The 20,389-nt window shown below is 47.7% G+C and overlaps 1 protein-coding gene across 1 annotated transcript; it reads right to left on the reverse strand.

Annotated features, from left to right (window-relative positions):
• Positions 1–725: 725 nt before the first annotated feature.
• On the reverse strand, positions 726–3,106 carry TIFAB (TIFA inhibitor). The gene is given in 3 exon segments (XM_066276776.1): positions 726–1,222; positions 1,225–1,349; positions 2,971–3,106. Coding segments are annotated over 2 exon segments (612 nt in total). The 5' UTR covers positions 1,340–1,349; positions 2,971–3,106.
• Between the last annotated feature and the right edge of the window lie 17,283 nt (positions 3,107–20,389).

Below are 20,389 nucleotides of genomic sequence, written 5' to 3' on the forward strand. Positions count from 1 at the left end.
TGGTCAGCCAAGACTTTGATCCAGAACTGACTGAGAGTGGGGGAGCGTGAGGATGAGGAGGATGACAGATGCAATGGATTTTCTGGCAGGCTCAGCCCCCAGCTTCGCATGCCCAGGAAGCCCTGAGCTCTGCTTGCATCCTTACCCGAGGTGTGAGCCCCCAACTTTCCAATTTCCTCTTACACCTCTTCTGTGGTTCCCACCCTTGCCTCTGCATGACAGCGTGGCACGCACGCAATCCATGTGGGATCAGGGAATCCTATTGGCTATGCCAACTTAATGAAATACTTGCAGTTTATTAAACACAGGCTTCCCTAAGCCCCCAGTGCCTGTGGGTATTTGAAAGCCAAAGGTAACCCCCAGCTACCACAAACGTAATTGTTACATGTGTCTGCGCATTCCTGCTGCAACCTCAAACTCAGCTCTTAAGCGGCACACAAAATTAGCAACATAAAGTAACTCCTAGTCAGACAAGACTGTGAAATGTGGGTAAAACGCTGAGAGGAGTTCCTAGAACCCCTCAGGGCCTCTAAAAGTATATGAAGTTCCCGTTGCCTTGCAGAGCTGGAACCGGGGAGGGAGCTCCCCCCACCCCAAGCAGTTTATATTTGCAGAATGGGTTCATTATTAGCCAGGCAGGCCTTGCTTATCAACATCGCATGATGAAGCTCGAATATTTCAAGTCCTGTTTCAGCCAAGGCATGCTCTAGGTGGCAGTGACAGGGTTAGCAGAGCGCGCTGTCTGCGGGCTCCTTCTGGAGCTGGATTTCTATTCCTTCTCCAGTGCTTGGCTGGGGTGAGCTGTCCCCAGTCTGGGAAGGGCCATGGAGAGAGTCCAAGTGACCCAGAGCTAGCAGCTCTGAACCTCGGGCAGGTGGTTCCTTGGGGATGTCTTTCCATTCATCAGTCTCCTCAGCTTGGAGTCTATAAATCAAGGATGAGGGGCTGACATGGAAACAGCAGACAAAGCGCTCCAGGGAGGTGCCTCCTTCTACACGGACCACCATCTGGATGCCACAGAAGGCAACTCTGTGGATGGTGCTCAGGGGGACCTGTTCCAGGAACCTCAGAGTCAGCCTGTTGACCCACACATAGCTCCTGCGACTCAGGACCTTGAGGTTGAAGGTCAGCAGAGCGCTGCTCTTCTCCCTGTAGGGCTCCAGGGACAGGTGTTGGCAGGACAGGCGGGAGAGATGCAGCTTGAGATGGGCGTTCTGCCCTGCCCTATCAGCAGTGGGCTAGTGTTCTGCTGCAGCCTCAGTGGGACAGTGGCAAAGATGGCAGGGCCCTGGGTGGGGTGGTGCAGGCTCACCCGCAGGACTGTGAAAGGTCCTTCCATGGACAGGAGCCTGGGAAGGATAGAACACAGACACGCTGACTCCCTGAGCATAGACACACTTGCCCACCTCAGGGACCCCAGACCACCTCCAGCCAAACAGAGCCAAGCACCGATGTGGATACCACTATTCCGGACAAGCCAGGATATAGCCAAGGTCCATGTGCGCTAGCCCCAGCTTCATTTCCCCAGGCTCTGTGAGTGGGGCATGCCACCTGCCCTCTGAGTTGTCCTTTTCTTTTCTGTAATATAGGTATGCCTGACCTTGTCTATGCAAAGTATAATGCATCCCAACATGCCAGGTAAGGTCTGGTGCCCTATTGTATGTGAGGATGGTTTGACATGTTTCATGGAAAGGGAAGTACAGACAGATAGGACACACCTTTCTCATATCTGGCAGTCCCATGACAAACCCTTGCTGAGCCCCCCCCCCCCCCGAGCAGCTGCTGGGTTTAAGCAGATGGGGTTAAGCAGATGTCAGAGAAAAGCCCTCGCTCTCCCAAGCACCCAGCTGGTGGGAGAGACAGAAGCTTCTGGCATCAGGCACATGGGGCGGGGGCAGAGAAGGGGACCCCTGACTACTCCTGAGAAATCAGAAAGGCTGCCTGGGGACCCAAAGGAGGGCTAAAAACAGCTAGCACCTTCCCATGGAAAGCTAAGTACTTCTGAGTCTGAACGCCATGAGTATCCCATCCTCGTTGTTTGGGGCAGAAGACAGATCCTGACGAGGAAGGTTTCTTGCTCAAGAACTGACCAGGGCTCCACAGAGGGCCACTGGCAATATCTGCCACAGTGTGAGACACACACACTGTCCCAGCAACTCCTCCATCTCTAGTAATTTGTGCTTTAGAATCTCATTGGCACATGTGGGAAGGCTACTTACAGTGATCAGCTTTGTTCCTGCATGAATTTGAGGAACACAAACTCTCTACCATAGCTATCCTCTGCATGTGGCCTGGGACCTGTCCCCACCTTCAACAGAAACCACCCTTCAACAGGCTGGGTGGATTTGAACAACTACTTACATATTTTCCTGACCCCAGGCTTTTGCTTGCACAATTCTCTCTGTCGAGAATGTATCTTTCATCCCAAACTGTGTCCAGGTATGGCTCTTCTTCAAAGGCCTCATTCAAACATGACCTCTTCTAGGGAGCTCTTTCCCTCTTTCTGCCCTCTGACCCCCCACAGCAAGAAGAACCCCCAACCTGGGGTACTTGGATCTGTGAGTCCTTGCCCTGTCCTCCCTCAGCTCCTGTCCTCCTGTGTCCCAGAGGCCTTTCAAGGGCAGGGTGTGTGGTCTGAGAAGCCACGCTGCCTGTGTTCCATTGCCCAGTGCAGCGAGGGCCTGGCTACAGCAAGTGTCCGGGGCACACTGGCCAGCCAGATGACTAAATGAGAAGCTCACACACATGAAATCAAGTTTAGATAGACCCCAACTTGGACTCTAGTTCTTAAAGGCTATGGGACAGGAAACCTGTCACATGTGGTAAAGGCTCAATGTCCCTCTGAGCCCCCAACTGTGCCCCTCCTGCCTATTGAAGGAATCTGCTAATGGTGAGAATCTTCCAGTCTGATGGTAGGGGGTGGATCCCTCAGGACCCCCCTTCTCCCTAACCACATACACACATACATACCTCCATCCACATCCCCCTCTGGCTCCAACCTGCAGAAAGCCTCTTCCCGAGGCGTGTGCTATAAGCTGGGTCCAGGACAGCTGGGTTGAGCAGAAACTCAGAGTTCACTCATAGGAAGGAACCAATACCATGGCCCAGGGACCCGAAGAGAATCCCTCAGAAACAAGGGTTCACCACTGCTTGTGTGCCCTTGTTCTCTGAGCACTCCAGAGCTTTCAGAAATCCTCGCCAGAGCAGCTGTGACTCATGTCTCCAGGACTCTAGCTGTTCTTTGGGAAGCAGAAACCCAGCCCTGCCGACACTGCCCTGGAACAAGAGGAGAGGTAGCCACTGTTGGGTGTGCACCTGGCAAGAAGCGAGCCGGGCCTCTCCTAACCCCACCTGGCCCCCTCCCCTCGCTGTGAGTTCAAATCCTTCTACCTTCCACCTGCCTTACCTCTAAGGGCACCTCTGGCTCTGGCTCTTTTGCTAGGAGCTCTCAGGAGGAAGTGGGTCCTAGTAGGGAGTACTCCTGAGAATGGCAATATGGCTGCGGTTCAGGGACATGATGTGTCAGAATACTCATCAGGTTTGTTCCTTCCTTGCTTTTTCCTTCTAGAAAAGAAAATGAAAGTGTGATTTCTTATTGTAAAAGTGCAATCCCACAGCTGAAAGGTTGAGAAATTTAGCCTGGGACCCCTGCTAAGAGAGGCCCCCCGATAGACGGGCTCCCTCCTGGTTTCCAGTTGGCCAGTCTCTATGGGCCATCCCCAGGACCCTGAGAGCTGTGTCCAGGGCACCAGCCATGTTCTTTTCTGCTGCCAGGTGGGTGGGGGCAGAGCACCTCCTTGGAGGGTATACAGGTGAGTGGTCCAGGCCAGGCCACCTCTGTCAACCAGCAGGTGCCTCCCCACTTTGCCTTACTGCCCCCAGAGTCACTGCTTACTCACCCCTCATGGGTGACCTTTGTGGTCCCAGAGGTCTAAGCAGGTCATACACCAGAGGACAACTGAATTTAAGCCACTCTGGGAACTATTCAGAGCTCCTAGCCTGCTTCCACTATTCTGAGCATTTAAACTCTAGTTGGTTGCTTAGTAACTAAGAAGGAAAAACAGAGAACTCTGAAAACAGCTCCCCGGCCAGTGTGACACCACCGAGGACCCCCCAGGGAACCAGCTCCCCCAAAGATAGGAACTGTATCTGCCCCTGGAGCAAACCAAGCATTACCCCAAACCTGGAAACAACACGAATTTCCATTAACAGGAAAATGAGTGAACAAATTGTGTAACATGTACGATTAAACACTACACAGCAATACAAAGAGAATGAACTGATGATGCATAGACAATGTAGCTGAAGCTCAAAACCATATGCAAAGTGAAAATAACCAGGCACAAATGATACAGATGATATGATTCCATTTCTATGAAACACAAGAGCAGGCAGGACTAGTCTGTGGCAATAGAGGTCAGAATAGCGAATACGTCTGTACAGAAGTATTGGTGGATATATCAGTTTCCTAGGGCTGCTGTAACAAAGCACCACAAATTGGGTGGCTTAAACAGCAGAAATGTATTGTCTGGTAGTTGATTCCTTTGGGGGGTGGGAGTTTGAAAGACAGTCTGTCCCAGGCCTCCCACCCTGCTTCTATTAGTCTGCTGGCAATCTTTAGCCTTCCTTGGCTTATAGAAGCGTGACCTTGGTCTCTGCCTCATCCATGGCATTCTACTTCTAGGCACTGGCTCCACTAGCAGAATTTCAGGCCTGCTGATTGGCCCAGGGCTCTTGCCAGCACCATACCCACTCTCAGTACAGACAGCTGTACCTCCTTGATGGATGGATGGATAAACAAAAGCCCATATGGCCACTCTGAGGGGCCTCAAGGGCTGTGAACGCAGATGGGGCTGAGCCTGCTGAGTGGAAGGTGGCTGGCCATATTCCACAGCCTTTCCTCTCTGCCCACGTGTCTCCCTGGCCCAGACTGCCAGGCCAGGTGAGTGTCTCCGGACCACAGGAAGGGGCCTCCTCCTTACTACCTGCCAGTCTCAATGACACTCAGGTGTTCCTGCCCACCAGAAGCGAAGGGCAGCGGGCCACAGGCAGAAGCCTGGAAGGGGCTTTGCTCCCCTTGCGTGTGTGGCCTCAGTTGAGTCCTGTCCCTGTCTGGGCCTTAGTTGCCTCCCTTGGGGATGGGAACCTCCTCCCCACTGCCCCCTGCAGCAGTGAGAGGAGGGCTACATCTGCACTCCCAGCCCTGGAATGAGATAGTGAGTGGGCAGAAGAGATGTGCTCATGACCCCTATGTAACTCGGTTTAGAACAGTTCCCAGCGAGAGAGAGAACTGAAACTGACAGGCAGTTCATCTGGCAGAAGGAAGGCCTGCCAAAGCTGCATCTTCCAAAGGCCAGAAGAAAGTGGGGCAAAAGCAGGGGGCGTGGCGGTGCTGGATCCACTCTGCTGGGCTAGGATGGCCTCCTCCAGCTGGTGTCAGGACCCTGGGGTGCAGACATCAGCAAACAGATGGCCCCTGTCATGTGCTCACTGGAGAACCCAGGGACAGAACAACAGCTTCTGGGGTTTTCTACAGTGGTGGGCAGGCGAGGACTCTGGGGTCAGAGAGATTTGGCTCCTTCTTGTAGCAACTACGTGACCTCAACAAGTTACTCAGCCTCTCCAAACCTAATTTCTGTTCTGTAAAATGGGGGTAACTTGTTGCTTGAGGGCTAAATGAGATCCGCTCTTGGGAGAACCCTTAACAGTAGAACAGAGTGAAGAGGCACCCGCGCAGAGGACCTGGCAGAGTAGTCTCACAGCCTGCATAAACCCCAAGTTTTCAGAAGGCTCCAGTTTTGCTTAAAACAAACGTAATTTTGGAGTTGAATACATAGTTTGTGTGAGTTCAATAGCAATTCCCTTCTTAACAATAATGAAATCAAAAGGGTGCTCTAGAAAGAATCTCCAGGTTATTGTTGGAGAATGTGGCCTGAACACAGGAGGGGCAGGCTACCCACTTTACAGATGAGGAAGCTGAGACTCACAGTGATTAGCTGATTAGCCCAAGGGCACATGTCTGGAAAGTGTCAGAACCAGGACTTGGACCCAGGTCTGGGGGGACTCTTGGGTTTAACCGTGAAGCTATTGCGTCTGACGGGTGGTGCTCTCTGGAATCTATCCGCCTTGCCTTCTCCAAATACGTGTTACAGCTGGCTGCTGGCAGTACTCTAAGCAGAGAGAGGGCTTGAATTCTAACCTACCAAGCCAGTGTGCTACCCTTTTCCCTACATTCTGATGGCCTGTGGCCACCAGGTGGCAGCATCCCTAAACCCAGTGTTCAGCTCTGGGAGGTGGAAGTTAAAGACGGTGAAAGTCAGCCAGTGCCATTCATGGGAGTGCTGAGGATGAGAGCGTGAGGAAGGCCCAGTGCTCAGAGTGGAATGAGGAAAGGGTCTTTGCTTCTCTGACTCAGATGCCCTGAAATGGCCCCATGTGAATCTACAGCAAACTCACCAGAGGACACTGACCCACTGAGCATGGAGATAAAGCAGGAAGTCAGAGCATAAGGCCAGGGGGCAGCAGTGCCAGCACAGGCGGGCTCAGAAAGGTTCAGTGACCTGCGCTAAGACAGAGACTTAGTACACAGCACGGCCAGGATGAGAAGCTAGGTTTGCTCCCTTGTCTGTAAAACGGAGTGATGATGATCCTCTCTACAGAGGGGGAGCCGAGTGAGGAAATGCATGCAAAGCACTTTAGCCCAGGCCAGGGCCTCATGTGTAGTTAGTGCTCAAAATATGGATGGAGCAGGTATTACTCTGATCATCTAGACAGAATGCTCTGTGTTTCCACTGAGCTCCCAGGTAAGAAAAAAAGCACCTGTAACTCGTGGAGGGGAGTGCTGTGAGGGGGGATGCACAGGACCTTGAACTCCAGGAAGGGCACCTAACCCACCAGAGATGGAGAGGGCTCCCAGGTGGGCCTCCTGGAGGAGAGGACCACTTGTGCTGAGTCCTGCAGGATGGTTTGGAGTTGGCCAGGTGGAAAATGATGATACGTGAGATGGTACCTGGTGGAGGGAGGTGGGAGTCAGAGCCCTATCTTCTGGAACTGGCTCTATAGGCTAATAAGAATAACAAAAGGAATGGTGCTTGAATTTCAAAACAACAATGCATTGCCCTGACAATAGTGCAGTCCCAGACTCACTGGCGTGGGCTCCGGTAGGCCTGCTGTCAGCAGATGGAAATGCTAAAGGCCAAGATCCTCTATATGGGTCCCTGTGGGAGTGGAAAAACAATTTCAGCCAAGTTCCTGACAGAATCACTGAATAAAACCCAACGCAAGGAGTGAGAATCCTGGAATTTGAGAACCACACGTCATCAGCAACAACAAAGGCACAGGGTGCAAACTTGAGCCTGGGATTGTGGCAGTGATCCAAAGTTTGAGGCTTGCTGGCCAGCCTGATGAAGGACCCTCAAGGAGTGGTGGTCACCTTCAGTGCTGACATGCCAAGCCACTGGAAAGAAATGGAGACATAGTATTCTTGCTTGGTCAGCAGCAGTTCTCACAGGATTCTCAGTGTCTGTTAACTGCACCCCACCAACCAGGGTTTGACCAGCTCTACTAGTCTCCTGACCCAAACCCTGGTGGGAAATCAGTGGTGACCTTGATTGCTAACTCCTATGGCATTTCTCTCCAGAGGTGGGGCTGGCCATCACAACCTGGGTGGCCTCTGTCTGCTGAGGTGCAAGAAATGGTGAGAGGAGGACACATGAGTAGCTGTTACCGTTCTGGCCCATTCTCCCTCCCCTATTCCAGGAGTCAATGCCAAGCTCAATTTCATTATTGTTCAAAAATTTTAATACATGTCAATTTCACTAAATGCTAAATCCAATAATGCCTGGAGCCCTGACTGATACCTGGGGTGCCTGACAACTTTTTGGGCTTTCCTGGCTCTTACCTTGGGATGCGATGGTCAGGCCATGTGTAGCGGATGCCAGTAAGCCCAGCAAGTAGCTTACACTTTTGACCTCTTTCTATCCACTAAGCTAAAAGGCTGTCCCTTAGGCTGTTTCCCTGGCCTGCATGCTGCCTGCTCTATCTTCACTGACTGCATCAGAGGGACAGAGGGCAGGGAGGGAGGGTTCATGGGCAGCCCAGCCTTAGTTCCACCATGGACACACTTTGCCTCTCTGGCCCTCAGTGTCCTCATCTGTAGAATGGGAGAATCACGCCTGCCCATCCCTGTTTCCTGCCCTATAGTCAATATCTTCATTTAATACTTTGAGAGAGAAGTCAGTTTTCACTTGGTCAGAAGGACTTGCCAAGGGCTTCTTTCTTTTTCAGTCTAGAACTGGTATTGAAAAAACACAGCCTGAATTTATTTAAAGAATGCAACTGGCCTGGAAAGACAGCCTCAAACATAGTACAACACACATCAAATGTGGACTTTCTGTTTTCAATTAAGTGAGGTAAAAGCCTAGTATAAATACTTTTAACCAAAAATGAGGAATAAAGCATATTCTGAAATTAGCATGTCTTCAAAGGCAGATCTTTAACATACCGTGACAAACTCTCTGTGGGACTGTAGGTGGCGCCTGGTGCCTTCCCGGTCCTCCATACAGACATGACAGCCACAGGGGAGGAAAAGCAACTGTCCCTCTGCAAATAATGCCCATCGCATGATTATAAAATAAAGTTATTTTGTTACTTAAAATGGCCCATTTTAGCGACATTTTTAAGGAATACAGGTCAGCAGGGTTAAGTATATTCACAATGTTGTGCACCAATCTTCAGAACCCTTATCTGTCTTGCAAAACTGAAACCCTCTACCCACTGAGCAGCACTGCCCCTCTACCCTCTCCCTCCAGCACCTAGAAACCACCATGCCAATATTTTGTTTCTACAGGTTTGACTATTCTAGTTATCTCAAACAAGTGGAATTATATACAGTGTGTTCATAAAGTCATGGTGCACTTTTGACCGGTCACAGAAAAGCAACAAAAGATGATAGAAATGTGAAATCTGCATCCAATAAAAGGAAAAGTCTCCCAGTTTCATACCTATTCAGTGCAGTTCGATGTGGCTCACGCACAGATTTTTTAGGGCTCCTTAGGTAGCTATCCCATATAGCCTCTACAGACTCATCACTGACTGATGGCCTACCAAAACGGGGTTTCTCCACCAAACTGCCTGTTTCCTTCAACTGCTTATCCCACCCAATAATGTTATTCCTATGTGGTGGCACTTTGTTATAAATGCGCCGATATTCACGTTGCACTTTGGTCATGGATTCAAATTTAGCGAGCCACAGAACACAGTGAACTTTCCTCTGTACCGTGCACATCTCGACTGGCATGGCCGTGGGCTGCTCCGCTGTATACATGGTGTTACGTCATCATCTGTGCATGCGCACATGCTGCCACATATCCTACAGAAACTGGGAGGGTTTTCTTTTATTTGGTGCATATTTCACATTTCTATCGTCTTTTGTTGCTTTTCTGTGACCGGTCAAAAGTGCACCATGACTTTACGGACACACTGTAGTATTTGTCTTTTTGTGACTGGCTTGTTTCACTTAGCATAATTTTTTTAAGATTGATCTTGCAACATACATGTCATAGATGTGTTTGAATTTTCTTTCTTTCTTTCTTTCTTTCTTTCTTTCTTTCTTTCTTTCTTTCTTTCTTTCTTCTTGAGAGAGAAAGAGAGGGACAAGGAGGGAGAGAAATAATTGTGTCACTTTAGTTGTTCATTGATTGCTTTTCATATGTGCCATGATGGGGGGGGTGCTCCAGCCGAGCCAGTGACCTCTTGTTCAAGCCAGCAACCTTGGCCTCAACCCAGCGACCTTTGGGTTCAAGCCAGTGACCTTGGGATCATGTCGATGATGCCATGCTCAAGCCAGCAACCTCACGCTTGATTTGGTGAGCCTATCCTCAAGCCAGATGAGCCTGCACTCAAGACAGAGACTTTGGGGTTTAGGAACTAGAACCTCAGCATTCCAGGTCAACGCTCTATCCACTGCACCACCACCGGTCAGGCTGAATTTCCTTCCATTTTTAAGGCTGAATAATATTCCACTGTATGGAAATGCCACTTTTCTTTATCCATTTGTCTGCTGATGGACACGGATCCTTCCACCTTTTGGCCATTGTGAATGATGCTACTATGTATATGGTGTACAGATATCTGTTAACTTCTTGCTTTCGTTTATTTGGCTATATGCCCAGAAGTGAGATTGCTGGATTCTATGGTAATTCTGTTCCATTTTTTGAGGAAGCACCACACTTTTTCCATGTGGCTGGACATTTTATATTCCTACCAGCAAAGCACATAGGTTCCAGTTTCTTCACATCTGCGTCGACACTTGTACTTTTCTGGGTTTTTTTATAGTAGCCATCCTAATGGATATGAGATGATGTCTCACTATGGTTCTAACTTGCATTTCCATGAGGATTACTGATGTTGAATATTTTTTCATATGCTCGTTGGCCATTTGCATATCTTCATTGGCAAAATATTTACTTAGGTCTTTGCCCATGTTTTAATTGAGTTAGTTGTTTAATCTGCTGTTAAGTTGTAGGGATTATTTATATAGTCTGGATAGTAACCTATTATCAGATATAGGATTTACAAATTTTTTTCCATTCTGTATGTCATCTTTTTACCTGTTGATTGTGTCCTTTGATGCACAGAAGTTTTAAATTTTGTTGTAGTTCATTGTGCCTGTTTTTACTTTTGTTGTTTGTACTTTTGCTGAAAAGTAGAAGGTAGCCAAGATATCTAATGATATCCAAGAAATCATTGCCAAATCCAGTGTCATAAAACTTTTCTTCTAAGAGTTTTATAGTTTTTGGTCATATATTTAGATCTTTAATTCATTTTGAGTTGATGTTTATATATGGTTTAAGGGTCAACTTCATGTGGATATCCGGTTTCCCAAAAAAATATTATCTAAAGATGCCTGACTAGGTGGTGGTGCAGTAGATGGAGCATCAAACTGGAGTGTAGAGGACCCAGGTTCAAAACCTCAAGGTCACCAGCTTGAGCGTGGGCTCACCAGCTTGGCGTGGGGTCGCTGACTTGAGCATGGGATCATAGACGTGACCTCACGGTCATTGGCTTGAGCCCAAAAGTCACTGGCTTGAAGCCTAAGGTCGCTGTCTTGAGCCCAAAGTCTCTGGCTTGAGCAAGGGGTCATTCCCTCTGCTGTAGCTTCCCAGTCAAGGCATATATGAGAAAGCAATCAATTAACAAGCAATCAAAGAACAACTAAGATGCCGCAACGAAGAATTGATGCTTCTCATCTCTTTCCCTTCCTGTCTGTCTGTCCCTAGCTGCCCCTCTCTCTGACTCTCTCTGTCTCTGTCAAAAAAAAACCCCAGTTATCTGAAGACAAAATTTATGATTGATGGTCACAATCAACCAAATCGGGTTGAATAAAATATTTTACATGTCTTGGTAATAATACAAAACAAAAAGCACTGAAATTCAACTTGTAGGTTTCATTAATTTAATTTTCCATATTTGTATTGTTTAATAGAAGTATTCTTCTTTTTTTTTCTTTGTACTTTTCTGAAGTGAGAAGCAAGGAGGCAGACAGACTCCCACATGTGCCTGACCGGGATCCACCAGTCATGCCCACCAGGGAGCAATGCTCTGCCTACCTAGGCCATTGCTCTGATGCGACAGGAGCCATTCTAGTGCCTGAGGTGGAGGCCATGGAGCCATCCTCAGTGTCTGGGCCAACTTTGCTACAATGGAGTCCTGGCTGTGAGAGGGGAAGAAAGAGACAAAGAGAAAGGAGAGGGGGATGGGTGGAGAAGCAGATGGGCGCTTCTCCTGTGTGCCCTGGCTAGGAAATATTCTTCATTTAAAATAACACTCCACAGGCCCTGGCTGGGTAGCTCAGTTAGTCAGAGAGTCATTCTGATACACCAAGTTTGCAGGTTCAATCCCCAGTAAGGGCACATACAAGAATCAACTAGTGAATGCATAAATAAGTGAAACAATAAATGAATGTTTCTCTCTCTCTCTTTCTCAAAAAATCATCAATAAATAAAAAAACAAAAAAAACAAAACATTCCACATGCTCAGCAGTGTGGATTGTGCTGCAATAATACAGATCTCAGAGAGGTGTGAGTAGGAAGGTCGACAGGTCATCCATGTTTGCCAGGCACCAAATCTGCCATTTCCTGCCTGGAAGCTAGATTCTGTGCCACTCGCCTCCAGTGTCCCTGATGTCACAGATTTTCAGGAAATGGGTTAATGTTATTATTGTGTTTTCCTACCATGAGCTTCTAAATAAAGCTGGGGCCAACCGATCGCCATTAAGCACCATCTTTTAGTGGGTTTAGGCCTCAGACTCAGAGTTCATGAACAGAATTATGAACCCCCCAATTGAGTAGACACACAAAACTCAGAGGCTCGAAGTATTTCCAAACTTTTGACATTATTTATAATTTAAAATTCACAAAAGCTTGCTTCTTTAAACTATTGGAAAATGCCCACAAGGAAAATTGGTCACGGTGTGGATTGCCGCCAGTAGTGGGATTTTGAGAGGCCTGTGCTGCCCACACTGGGTGTTCCCTCACACCTTAAACCACCTCCTGCACCTGGGACAATCATCATGAGTTGGGAGAAGACCCAGGTTTCCTGGAAAGAATACTAAATCACAGAGGCTATAAGCAGCCCGGCCCAGCTCTACAGCTAGGAGCCTCCAATGCCACCTCAGGAAGCTGTTGTCACCAGGGGTGGTGCCATCTGTCTTGATTTAGCCAAAACAAAGGAAAAGCCCTCCTGCAATCTTTGTAAATTTGTTTTGCAAAATCAAATTGTCTTCTTTTAATTCTCCTTTACCAATTTAATACAAATCAGAATTTCAAAAACCTGTGAAAGACAGAAACCTCACTTTGGAATGGATGACAGATCCCACATGACCTGCTTTTCAGTCTGGGACAAAGAGATGTTCTGGAGAGTTCTGGGGAGAGGAGGCTCAGGTGGTAGAATCACACCCTGTGTACATGTGCTCTGAGTGCACAAGGACTAATAGCTGTCTCCACACACGGAGCAGAGCAGATCTGCTCTGCTTCAGGACCTCATGCTACCTTCCTCTAGAGCCAGGTTCTGGTGGATGTGTGTTTCCAAGTGGGGCTTTTGGACTTCTTCCCAAAGAGCAGACTGTATCCTGAGGGAACTGGCCTCCTCTGTACCCAGCTCCAGATGGGCTCTGCAGTGGCTGAGCTCATGAGACACCCCCACCTTCAAGGAAACTCAGGCTGGTGCAGGAGACAGGCTTTAAGACAAGTGTCAGCCAATAACACCACGAGGGAGTTTTGACAAAGTGCTGAGACCAACTTGGTGGGAAAAGGAGGGCTTTCTCAAGTACATGTGCCAAGGCCAGGTCTTGAAGAACCAGTAGGGGTTGGCTAAATTAATATGGAAGAGCAGGCATCCCAAGAGAGGGCTGTGCATAAGCAAAGGCTCACCCAGAAGTGCAAGGGAGCCAGACGTTGGGAGAGACACAGGGGACAGAGCAGGCTGCTGCTTGCTCAGCCCTCTGCACAGGTGCCTGGGGTACCATTTTCTCCCTTTAGAGTCAAGACCTGGAAATCACCCGCATCACTTCTGCCCACATCCTATTGGCCTGGTTTTAGCCAGTGGCTAGATCTAGCTGCAAGGGAGGCTGGTAGCTCAGTGACAAAAGAAGCATTCTATTATTATACAAAAAAGGGAGACCAGATTTTTTCATACAATTGAACCTACTTCCCTAGGCCACTGGCATACTTGTCAAGAGTTTAAAAGACTTCACAAGCTTTTACTTCACCCAAGCTCAGAGCTGGGCCCACCAGCTACAGATAGATTCATTCCCACAGAGGGAGGCTGACTGTTAATCTGGCTTCTCTGACCTGCTGTGTTGGAAAACACCACAATCAGCCCTCCACCTTGTTAGAGTGCAGAGCAAGGGAAAAGCCTAAAACAGTAGCATGACCACTGGGGATTAGCTGCAGGGAAGACTTCCCTGAAAGTGGATTGTTCACTACAGAAGCAGGTGGCTGTGAACCGGAGGGTGGATAATGGCCATTTTTGGGTGCAGAGAAAGGGATGGCTAGAAGGAGGAAGTTTCATTTTTAAGATTTTTTTTTCTTCAAAATATACATTTTTCTGAATGTTCTAGCTTTGTTCCAAGATGCAGGCTCATGAAGTAAAAACCTTTTTGCTTGTTTTATTTTTATGTAATGTTTCAAAAAGGTAATATAGTCACATACTGTAGTTCACAATTTTTGGAAAGATAGAAAAAAGTAGCATGAAAAGTCTCTTTCACCTCTCCCAGCAAGTAACTGCGTTAATAAGTTTCCTGTGTGTCCATCCTGATATTCTTTTTTTTTTCTTTTTTAAGTGAGAGGAGGGAGATAGACTCACACATGCACGCTGACCGGATCCACCTGGCAACCCCTGTCTGAGGCCAATGTTTGAATCAATCAAGCAATCCTCATTGCCTGAGGCCGACACTTGGACCAATCGAGCCACTGGCTGTAGAAGGGGAAGAGAAAGAGAAGGGGGAGATAGAAAGGAAGAGAAGCAGATGGTCACTTCTCATGTGTGCCCTGACTGGGAACTGAGCCCAAGATATCCATATGCCAGGCCGATACTCTATCCACTGAGCCAACTGGCCAGGGCTCTTCCTGATAGTCTTGATGTAAGCACAGCAAACATGAGCATATATTCTAACCTTCCCTCTTCTTTTCTAAACCCTGATGTCATGCTTTGTGTCACTGTCCTTAAAACAAGCAGCTCATGTCCTCCCCAATGGTTTCTTACTTTTAAATTTTCTTCGTGTCTTATGATATTTTACAAAACTAGCCCGAGCCATGACAACAGACACTTCATACCCTTCATGCATGACATTTTTCACACATGCTTTACAAAAGTGCGTCCTCATTCCAAACCAAATGGCAAGGGAAAGATGTCTTTTTCACATGGCCACGAATATAATATAAAGAGCATTTCCCCCTTCCTTTGGCCCCATGGCGGAACTAGATCATGAAAATGGAAAAGCGATGAGAAAATGAAAAATCTTTCCTACAGAGCTCTCTCTCCAAGTGCTTTTCCAGAGGTGCCCTGGGACCGCGTCACTGCACAAAGTGTAAATCACCAGCTAGGCTGGTGAGGCTGTCACCTGTGGTTATTTCTGTTTGGTGGCCATTGGGCTGTTTGACTCAAAGTGTCCCTGCTGTATATGTTGGCCTCTGCCTGCCCTTGGCTGACCAGGTACTGGACTGGGCACATACTCTCTCCGGGCTCAGCTCCAGCAGAGACACAGCTTGGAGAGCCATGGCATTTCTATGTGAGGCCCAGGGCTGCGGTGATTTAACCATGCAGAGCCAAACCTTACTGCTGTGGGGTTGCCAGGCCATGAAATGCCTCCAACCCCTTTAATTAAAGCCCAGGGGTTTTCAGCTCAACCTAGGCAGGCCTTTGTGAGCAGTTAGTGTAGTCCTGATCTGGTCTGCCTGGACACCTGGGATCCTGGCTACACCAGGTTTGGTGAGTTCCAGTCTCAGCCTGCCTTTCCTTCCTTCCTTCTTCCCTACTCTCTAACCCCCAGCACAGATAGGTTATTGATAAGTGCGGCTCAGAGAAATGAAACTTCTAAACTCTTGCTCTCGAGTATTTAAAAAAAACCCAAGCCCTACTCTATGAGAAAGCTTATAGTTGGTAGGTGCTAGAGGGCACTGTTGGGCAACTTTTGTGTGTTTAAAGGCCTTGCCTGTTGTTTTTTTAATGGACTTTGGTTTTTAGAGCAGTTTTGTGTTCACAGCAAAAACTGAGCCAGAAGTATGGAGATTTCGCAGATACTCCTGGTCCCTATGCATGGGCACCCCCACTATCAACACCCAGCACCAGTGGCACGTGTATTATAATCTATGAACCTGCATTGACACATCATATCACTGAAACTCCGTAGTTCACATTAAAGTTCACCCTTAGTGTTGCACACAGCTCACAAAAAATTAGGGGATGTTTCAAAATGAATATGAAAAGATAAAAAAGAAGCATTTAATTTTTTTATTAAACAAAAACATCAGAAAAACAAACAACAAGTCAAAGAAAATTGTTTGATTATGCAAATGAGATGCAAGACTAACTTTTATTTCATTGGTGAAAATGCGCTGTACAAAAGGCTGAAAGTACTGGAGTATCTGCACGTTCCCTGATTCCCTCATTTTTGTGAGCAGTTAGTTACATTCTATGGATTTTTGACAAATAAACAGTGACATATGTCCACAATTATAGTATCACACAGAATAGTTTCACTGCCCTAAAAACCCTCTGTGCTCCACCTGTTCACCCTCACACCCAGCAGCCACCAATCTTTTTATTGTCCCCACAGTTTTGTCTTTTCCACTATGCCATATAGATAGAATCATAAGTATATAGTCTTTTCAGTTTGGCTTCAGTTTCGCTTAGTAACATGCATTTAAGTTTCCTCCATGTCTTTTTACGGCCTGATAGCTCATTTCTCGTTAGCACTGAACAATATTCCACTTTCTGAATGGTCCATAGTTTATGTATCCAGTCAAGTACAGAAGGATGTCTTGGTTGCTTCCAAATTTTAGCAATTGTAAATAAAGCTATTATAAAGATCCATGTGCAGGTTTTTATGCAGATGTAAGTTTTCAACCCATTTGAGTAAATACCTAAGACCATGATTGCTGGATTCTTGCCTTTATATGTAGAGGGTAGAATGCTCAGTGGGGTAGGCTGGCCCATACTCAATTAACTTGCTGGGACCCCAGTAGAGACCCTTCTCTTTCAGGGCCAGGACCCCCACATCTTGCTCCTTTAGAGTCCCCACTCCCTCCTGGTGGCACTGACTCAATCCATCTCAGCCTTCAGTGGACAGAAACCCTGGTACACTGTGAGGGAATAGGACTGTGTCTTACCTCCTCCCTCTTCTTTATCCTTTACTCCAAAGAGTGAGGGCCTGGAGGAATTTTGGCATGAACTGTTTTGCCAACACTAGCATTCAAAAAAAAAATCAAGAATACAACTTTGTATCAAGTTGTCATTTTTAGAATAATTAATGTCACAACTTCATTATTTGTTCTAATGTTTGTTGCAAACACTTAGCTGCATTGACATTCAAATTGCTTCAGACACTTGCTAACTCTGGGACCCTGAGGGACTCCCATAACCTCATTATAATTTTTTTCCTCCTATAGAAAACAGAGGCAAAATGGTTACTGCCACCCAAGGGTGTTGTGAAGGTTTAAAAGGATCTTAAAACAGGTGAAGGGGCCTGACCAAGCAGTGGCACAGTGGATAGAGCATTGAACTGGGGTGCAGAGGACTCAGGTTTGAAACCCTGTGGTCACCGGCTTGAACGCAGGTTCACCAGCTTGAGCGCGGGGTCACTGGCTTGAGCATGGGATCATAGCCATGACCGCATGGTCACTGGCTTTAACCCAAAGGTCACTGGCTTGAGCCCAAAGGTCGCTGGCTTGAGTCCAAGGTTGCTGGCTTGAGCAAGGGGTCACTGGCTCTGCTGTAGCCCTTCAGTCAAGGCATATATGAGAAAGTAATCAATGAACAACTAAGGTGCTGCAACGAAGAATTGATGCTTCTCATCTCTTTTCCTTCCTGTCTATCTCTCTGACTCTCTCTCCCTGTCTCTGTCAAAAACAAAAACAAAAACCAACCAGGTGAAGGGGCCTTGGCTGGTTGGCTTGGTGGATAGAGCATTGGCCCAGTGTATGAATATACTGGGTTCTATTCCTGGCCAGGACACATAAGAGAAGCAACCATCTGCTCATCAGCCTCAGGCACTAAAAATAGCTTGCTTATTTCAAGCATTTTCCCCAGACAGAGGTTGCTGGGTGGGTCATGGTTGGGGCTGATGTAGGAGTGCGTCTCACTATCTCTCTTCCTCTCACTTAAACAAATAAACAAAGCAAAACAGATGAAGGACTGACGGCAGGCTCTTACTCTAGGACAGGGGTCAGGAAACATTTTGGCTGAGAGAGCCATGAACGCCACATATTTTAAAATGTAATTCTGTGAGAGCCATACAATGACCCATGTACCTTACACATTATCCAATAAAAATTTGGTGTTGTCCTGGAGGACAGCTGTGATTGGCTCCAGCCACCCGCAACCATGAACATGAGCGGTAGGAAATGAATGAATTATAATACATGAGAATGTTTTATATTTTTAATATTATTTTTTTTTATTAAAGATTTGTCTGCAAGCCAGATGCAGCCATCAAAAGAGCCACATCTGGCTCACAAGCCATAGGTTCCTGACCCCTGCACTAGGACATACAGAAAAAAAGTTAACTGTTATTTGATTTTTAGTTTCTGTAGGAGACAATTTTCAGAGCAGGCTAGTCCTTTGTTTTCTGAAAATAGAAAAAAATAACTAACAGGATATTTTTTTTATTTATTTTATTTTATTTATTTTATTTTATATAGAGAAGGCCAAAATGTTGTCTGGGGATGGAGAGGTTTCAGGAACAAAAGAAAAAACACTTGAGAGTTTTGTTTAGTATAATCACATGAAAAGTTGTCTTCCTTCAGGGCAGAATTGTGTCTCTGGCCAGTATACTTGCAGAAAAAATTAAAAACAGGGGGTTCCTGGAATTGAGAAGAGGCACCATGGCTGGGGCTCTTGCTTATCCAGGAGGGGTAGCCCAGAGAGAGAGGGTCAGGAGGAGCCTGAGGTGGGGACTGTGAGCCTGGTCACATCCAAAAGCTAGTTTGGGATTTTCTATTGCACTCTGTGGATCCCTTTTGCCATTCTTTCAGATAATTCTGGCCCTAGTTGGGAGAGTAGCCCTGGCCATAACTGGGATGAGGAGTCTGGGTCAAGAGGTCACTGGAGAAAAGGAGAATGAGTGGAGAACTTGAGTTAGGAGGTGGGCCGAGAGAATTACAGCACCAGGACTTTGGGGAAGGGTGTACTCAGCCTGAAGACTTCTGGAAACACTGGGGAGGGACCCTGACAGAAGCTGGCTGCAGCAGGAGCAAGGAGGGGGAGGCTGGTGGGGCTCATGCTATTTGGACATCTGGATTATAGATGATTTTCCATCTTCATAGTAACCATTTAGGGGAGGTATTGTCATAGGGCTTGTTTTACAGATGGAGAAACTAAGGCATAGAAAGGGTACCTTGCCCTCAGTCACACAGCAAAGTTGGCATTTGCACTAGGTCTGTTTGAACCCAAAGCCTGCTGGTCCCCCAGGGAGCAGGCCCTGGCCTCAGCTCTGCAGTAACTACCGTCATTGACTTCTGCCAAAGTCCCCGTGATGAAGTGTTTCAGGGGAATTCCTGCTCTGGAGAAGCCGGTGGAAGAGAAGTCCATTTCTGGATATTCTTAGTGTAATTCAGGACTTGCAATCACTTTCGGGCCCCGGCTTTCTTTTCTCAATGAGGCAGCCAAGTCTGCTGGTGATTTCGAGGCAGTGTGTAGAGTGTTGGCTGCGTGGACTCCGGAGCAGCTTCTCAAACAAGTTGACATCACACATCAGAGGGGCAGTCCTCGAGATGCCCAGGTTCTCGCCGCTGGGTCGGCCCTTTCCTGCCAGCCTGCGAAACTGCCAGTAGATGGCGCTCCGTCCCCTCTCCTAGCTGTGTGGTCAGCGCTCCGCTCCAGTTCGAAGATCCCAATGTTCAGCCAACCCATCTCATATTCGCTGGAGAGGTGCCCATACTTTCAGAGCAAGAGCTGCTTCTCTTCACTGATGTGGCACCTACTGAGTACCCAGGCCCGTGCATGTACTCGGTATTCGACATTGATGGTCAGTGGGGACGACAGTCAAGGCGATTGCAATTCAGTGTGACTATAACTAGGACAGCCGAGTCCTGGGCAGGAGCTCGGGGGCTGCAGGAACACCTAACTCTGGGCTGGGTAACCTTGCTCTGTCTGGGAAGGAAGCTGGAGTTAATCTTCTCACAAGACTGTGCCAGGAAGGATATTTGGGACGAGGTACCACCAGGCACACAGGTGGTGCTCCAGATATGAAGGAGAGTAGATAAGGGTGTTCTGGGGGCTGCGTGGAGGGCAGACATCAGTGACCCGGTCCCTGCTTCCTGTGGCAGTAGCACCAAGAGGGGCAATAGCAGAAGTGTGGCTGTTTTCTGCTGATGGCGCTCTAGGCACTCTCTGTGAAGTTGCTGGCTCCCTAAGTTAGAGGGTGTCCACTAGAGTCAGGCCTTGGGCTGCTCCTGTCTCAAAGAGAGATCTAGCTGCAGGGCAGGGGGGAGGAAAGCAGGCTGCATGGGAAGGGGGTGGGAGAAGGGAGTGAGCGGCAGGCACGGTACTAGGCACTGTTTCCTATATTATCCTCACAGCAGCCCATTCAGGTGACATTACGGTCCCTGTTAGGCGATCATGGAGGTTCAGAGAAGGAAAGTCTTAGGCCCAGGTATACACCTGGTGAGTG

The sequence above is a fragment of the Saccopteryx bilineata genome, chromosome 4, assembly GCF_036850765.1.
Source record: "Saccopteryx bilineata isolate mSacBil1 chromosome 4, mSacBil1_pri_phased_curated, whole genome shotgun sequence".
Taxonomy (NCBI): domain Eukaryota; kingdom Metazoa; phylum Chordata; class Mammalia; order Chiroptera; family Emballonuridae; genus Saccopteryx; species Saccopteryx bilineata.